The sequence below is a fragment of the Triturus cristatus genome, chromosome 3_2 (genome assembly GCF_964204655.1).
Source record: "Triturus cristatus chromosome 3_2, aTriCri1.1, whole genome shotgun sequence".
Classification (NCBI taxonomy): Eukaryota; Metazoa; Chordata; class Amphibia; order Caudata; family Salamandridae; genus Triturus; species Triturus cristatus.
In genome coordinates this window covers 257,794,879-257,800,878 of record NC_140584.1, presented here as the reverse complement: position 1 = coordinate 257,800,878, position 6,000 = coordinate 257,794,879, and the positions used below count along the sequence as shown (strand labels likewise).

Sequence of the window (6,000 nt, the reverse complement as noted above, 5' to 3'; positions counted from 1 at the left end):
GAATGATACATTTTAGGGGAATATAGTTTTGCTAGGGACACATTTGTTCTTAAAAACCTTTGGCCAGCCTAGGCCACTTTCATCCTGACTTTAAGTAGATTACTGATTTCTAGAATGTTCACTGTGCGGCAATGGAACAAGAAAACAAAATGAAGAGAATTTACATTCCCTTCTATGGAGACTATTCATAGTTAGATATTAAAATCTTTTCAACATTAACTAAATTCTACTAGCTTCAAAACAGATTAGTCTGTTTACACAAAGTTACTTAGACTACACAGAAACTATTCATATCTAATCTTTCCTGATGGAATGGTCTTCAGTACACAGGTGCAATTGAAGTCAAGTAGTCAGAAGGGTGGATGGAAAGCAGGTAACTCAATGATAAATGTATAAGTTAACAGTTTAATTTCATACAGCGATACTATTTGTACATTACAGATACATATTTTCATGGCTCACTAATTTAAAGTAGTAGTCTTTAGTTTGCAGATGTTTTAAAAGATTTTACTATCAGGATTTCTAGTAAGTGCGCTTCTTCATTCTCCTTGTTGGACATTTAAGTGGTTGTAACACACCATCTGAAAGCCGTGGCTAATAAATCTTCACTCGTCGTCAGCTACTTTCCCTCCACTTCTTCAGTTATTTCGTTACCCACCAGATGATCAGGCCCAAGATGATTGCGACGATGGACAAGACTAAGATTAAAATGCAAATCTTCTTGCGGGATTTACTCTAATACAGATAAAAGTAGAAGAGAACATTAGAATACAAGAAACAAATATTGAGACCAGAGTAGACAAATACCATTCACAATCTGAAGGCATTGGTTTTTAAGTAAAAAAGATCCAACTCTTCAAAGGTCACAGATTTCTAATTACAGAAGTAAGCAATGACACTCCCACAACACAGCTCACCACTCTCGCACCAACAGCACCTAACACCAAAATCACTCATACCAACACTCATCACCCACCAACTGCACAACGCTCCACACTCGTATTTGCTCCTCTAAACCCAATCTTTCACTAAACAATCCACTAGATAAGGAACCTGCTGCATGACCATGAGCCAGACCTGCTATTCCTCACTGAGACCTGCCGGTATGCTGCGTCAGCACCTGACATCGCCACAGCCATCCCTCCCAGATACAAGATCGCCAGGCAGGACATTCAGCACAAGCCCGAGGTGGAATTGCCTTAGTCTTGAAGGATGCCATCAACTGCACCACCTCTACGGACACTACCGCCAGCTATATGATACACCTGTTTTCATCTCGAAATCACAAACTTTACCCTGAGAGGCAAACTCCTCTACCGAACACCCAAGACCACACACCATCTTCGCTGATACCATCGTGAACTTTGTCACACCCCACATCCTCAACACCAAGGCAGTCATCCTCCTCGGAGAACTGACCTTCCACCTGGAAAAAACTCTGACCCAAACACAACCACACTACTTAAAGACATGGGAAGCCTACGCCTTAGAAAATTCATGAAAGGACAGACTCATTCTGCCAGAGACGACCTTCACCCAATTCAACGTTTCAGTAGACAAGCCCATGCTGATCACTTGGACAGAGCATGCCTTTGCCAAGTTCACCATCCCAGTCCTGCACCAACATATACCTATCAACGCTAGGTCACATGGTGAATACTTCAAGAACATCCCAAAAGAAGACTGGACAGCCTGGCTTACGGAACACAAGCCCAAACACAGCAGCAGCCTACCAGATTTAATCAACAACTGGATAACCACCTGGACAGACTCCATGGCTCCGCTCAAGCATAGCAAATCCACTAGATCCAGAACTCAAGCCAGCTGCTACACGGAGAAATTCAGGATGACGAAGCATCATCGCAAAAAACAGAAGCACAGGTGGAAAACGAGTCAAGGCAACATGGATAGAAGCACCTACTAATCAACCTCAGATGCTACCGCTAGGAGATACGGTAAACTAAACGCAATACACTAGCAGACTGCTGTGACGCCAGCATTAACAGCAGCAGAGATCTTCGCCACTGTGAAAGACTTCTCCAGCAGCCACCTCCAACAGCATCACCCTCTCACTGACTTCGACAAGCAACTCTTGCAGGTCTTCTGCAGAAAGATAACATCCATATAAGGCAATTTCCACCTTCAACTGGACCAGGAAGACCTGTCAACAAGACTACCTGTCACATCCAAGGGAACTACTACAGCCACATGGTACAAAACCAACACAGAAGAAACTCCTGCCCCCATGCAGTCCATCAACTTTCAGGCCCATGGGACCCATACCCCACCAAACCTTCACCAGAAGACTTCTAGCTATCAGCAAAGGGCTCACCCTGACCCTGACCTACTTCATTTCCTCTGTCATCTTTCTAGATGCATGAAAACATGCAGCATTTTTCTCCCTCCTGATAAGGACATCTGCGGACCCATCAATGCTCGCCAACTACAGATCAATGCCCTTGCTGCCATATCCGGCCAAAGCCCTAGAGAAACCCATCAATAAATGTCTCAAACTGTCTCAACGAACACCAGCTCCTCAACCACACACAGTCCAGTTTCAGACCCAGCCATAGCACCATCACAGGCGATATCTGTATGATCATGTACAGAGAAGACAGCCGTCCCATTCTACTGGACATCTCAGCTGCACTCGACATGGTATCCCACCCCATCCAATGCCTACACAAGGTAGGAATCAGAGGAACCACCCTTCACTGGATCTGCTCCTTCCTGTTTGGGAGAACCCAATCTGTCTGTCTGGTCCCCCTACTCTTAGGATGCCCAGAACCTCATCTGTGGAGTATCACAAGGAACATCACTGAGCTAGACCTTCCTCAGTACATACATGATCCCTCCTGCTATCATCCACATTCACACATCAATATCCTCTCCTACGCTGCCGACACTCAGCTCATACTCTCTCGCACGGACAAGTCTCCCAACACCTGGAACAAGTTCACTGCCTGAATGACCAAAGTCGCTGACTAGAGGAGGACCAACTGCCTCAAGCTTAACACCAACAAGACAGAAGTCGAGATCTTCAGGAAGAACCCTAAACCATGAGACTCAGCCTGGTGGCCAGCTGAGCTATGTGACACACCAACGAACATCCTTGGGATCGCCATTGGCAGCAATCTCAATATAGCCACCCAAGTTTACGGTGAAACATCCTCATCCTTCCACACTTTGAAGATGCTGAAGAAATTCTTCATATTGTGCCCTACCACCACATGCAAACAGGTCAATCACATCTTCATCTCTAGCAAGTTGGACAATGGGAACACCCTATACCCATGGATCAACAAACAACTCACCAAATGACCAAAAACCGTTACTGTTAACGTCCCAAACCTCACACATATGGTACCACACCTCAAGAAACTCCACTGGCTCCCAGTACACAAAGAAGCACAGTGCAAAATCCTCACTCATAACTTCAGAGCACTACACAAGAGCCCAGCCTACCTCAATAGCTGCATCTCTTTTCACAAGCCATCCACACAAACAATCAAGATAACTCAACTTGCTGGACTTCTACTTGCACACATCCCAATGCACAAGCAGGTCCACAGAAGAAGGACGAGCCTTCTCCGACATCGCCCTAAAAGTCTGGAACGACCTGCTACTACACATCAGAGCTTCATCTTACATTCTTGAATTCCAGAAGAAACTGAAGACATGACTCTTTCAATATTGCCTCCAGCTGACTTTAGCGAGGCTAGAATCACACTGGCTCAGCACCAAGATGCCCTTCTGGGTGATAGCACAATCTACAAATAACCAAAGCAGGACTCAACTAGCACTGTAGACTGTTGAGCACTAAAGGCATGCTTACCTGGTAATATGAAGCTCTCTGTAATTGTTCACTGGCTCTTTCTACGTGCACTTCTGCGCTTTCCACATTTGCTTCTATACTATCTGCAAAGAAAAATTTGTATCTTATGTTTACACTCGTAAGTATCCTTCATTTAACCCTTAAATAAGAAGAAGATCAAAAGTGCTTACTGCTGATAGAATAAAAAAAAGGAACAATCATAACACATGTATGTGATCCTCCGGCCTTGAAAGTAACCCACTGAATAACAAGTACTGATAAAATGAATAGGACTGGTCTTTTTGAACATTGCTCGAGCCAGTAAGTCTGACTTCAGACTTGCATTTCAGTTAGACCGATAACCTTTGCCAGTGATTGTTCATGCTGCACATGCCCTCAGTTTTGAAAAGGTACAATTGGCAATTTCCTGATGCAGGCTATAGTACCTTAGGCCATTACTTTACTAACTGTCCTTCTAATCAGATATTTACTTGCAGTGATCTGCATTTCAAGGAATGCTTCAGTTACAGAGAGCTACCATGTTTACAGTGTGCTTATGTGTGAACTTTGCGCATTTTAGGTATGGCTTAATCCTCTACTAAGTGAGTGATCCTAAATCACCCCAAGTAGCATTACCCTAATTGTTCTTCGATTCATTCCACAAGTTTCTCTAATTACAGGTCTCAGCCACATACCACTAAGTGCCCTTCATAGCAACATTAATATTTTCAGTAGGTCATTCTCGAAGACCTCTTCCAAGGCTTCAGTGCAGAGCTATCCCCACAGTTTATTTCGCTCAATGGCTTTACTGCAAAGCACAGCACAATACTGTGCAGCGTACTTATCACGGAGGCTGTCCTGAAAAGGCTCATCTGTCTAAATCACTCAAAACCCAGAGATCTAACGGCCACAGTGTGGGTTTCTCCCCTTCCAAGCACTAGCTTTCCGCATGCAACTGTTGTGCTCCATCTCCTTTAGCGCCCAGCTCTTCCAACGTAGCACAGTAAGCGCGTAACTTCCATCCCTGGCATACAGATGCTTTGTAAAGCTTGTACTCTATGTGGCAATGAGTCAACATTGGCTATTTGGTGAACAGAAAAGGGAGTGAATGCAGAAAGAGTATGCACATCACACTGCTAAGTAGGGATTTCTGATTGATCTATACTAACACAAATATCACTTTTTATGTCAAATATTTTACTTTTGATATGAATATTGCGCTGCTGTTCAGAACCAACTGTAAATGTTGCAAGGATAACATTTTACATAGCTCCTAGCAAAACAAAATACTGCTATGTGTTCAAAGCTTAGTTGCCAAATGGCTGAGGTCCATTGGCTAAACAAGACTTTCTAAGCAACCACACTCAACATACTCTAGGGTCCACACTTGCAATCGTTAGTGAAACAACAAATCCCAGGAAGCAAAATGCTGCTAACTAAAAGGCCAGGGCTTGAATAAGGCACACGTAACGAACTTTACAGACATTAGCGTTTCATGCAATTTGATGGGAGCGAAAGAACCAGGATCCATGCCCTTCGGCTCTGTGCAAAATTTTAAATTATATTGTCAGCTAGTGAACTGGCCAAAGAAATTTGAGCACTTGCAGCGGAGAGATTATTGTCTAACATGCTGGTCACAATTCAGCCTTTTCTTAAAGTTGTTAAAATGATACCTTTGCATTTGATAAAGGAATCACCAATGACAGTACTTATGAGGATGTCTGATGTATTAAGCAATGGTTTAAGTGAGAAATTTGCTTTCAGGCGGACTTGTATGTTATTGTTCAATGCAAATCACAGAGATTAATATTTTTGACAAAATAATCTGGACCACACTTCTGACGTGAAAAGGATTAGCAGAGCTCACAAGTTTCCCAATTGCATGCATGAGTTGCACTTCAAGTCGTGTTTTCAATTTGCATTCCGGTAGCTGTACTGCTGAATTTGTGACTAATATTCAGTATAAGTAGTACAATGCAATGAAAAAGCTGAGATGAGGTACATGTGCTAAATCCGGATGATTGAATTCCATATTGTAGTTTCACAATGTATGGTCAAGATTTCTGAGGAAACAATTTATTTTGTGCTCGCGAAAAGTAACGTTCTCTATTGAAAGACTTATCTGGGTAGGGGTGAGTGGACCAGAATCGCACAGAGCCAGTTGAATAAAACCAAGCTCAGTCGTG

The 6,000-nt window shown here is 43.2% G+C and overlaps 1 protein-coding gene across 1 annotated transcript in view; it reads right to left on the bottom strand.

The window, feature by feature from the left end:
• Positions 1-385: 385 nt before the first annotated feature.
• Positions 386-6,000, bottom strand: part of STX12 (syntaxin 12) — a 190,040-nt gene continuing 184,425 nt past the window's right edge. The window contains exons 8-9 of the mRNA XM_085647566.1: positions 3,836-3,918; positions 386-735 (exon numbers count right to left, since the gene is read on the bottom strand). Coding sequence (XP_085503692.1) covers positions 643-735; positions 3,836-3,918 — 176 coding nt within the window. The 3' untranslated portion in view covers positions 386-642. The remainder of the gene's footprint in view (positions 736-3,835; positions 3,919-6,000) is intronic.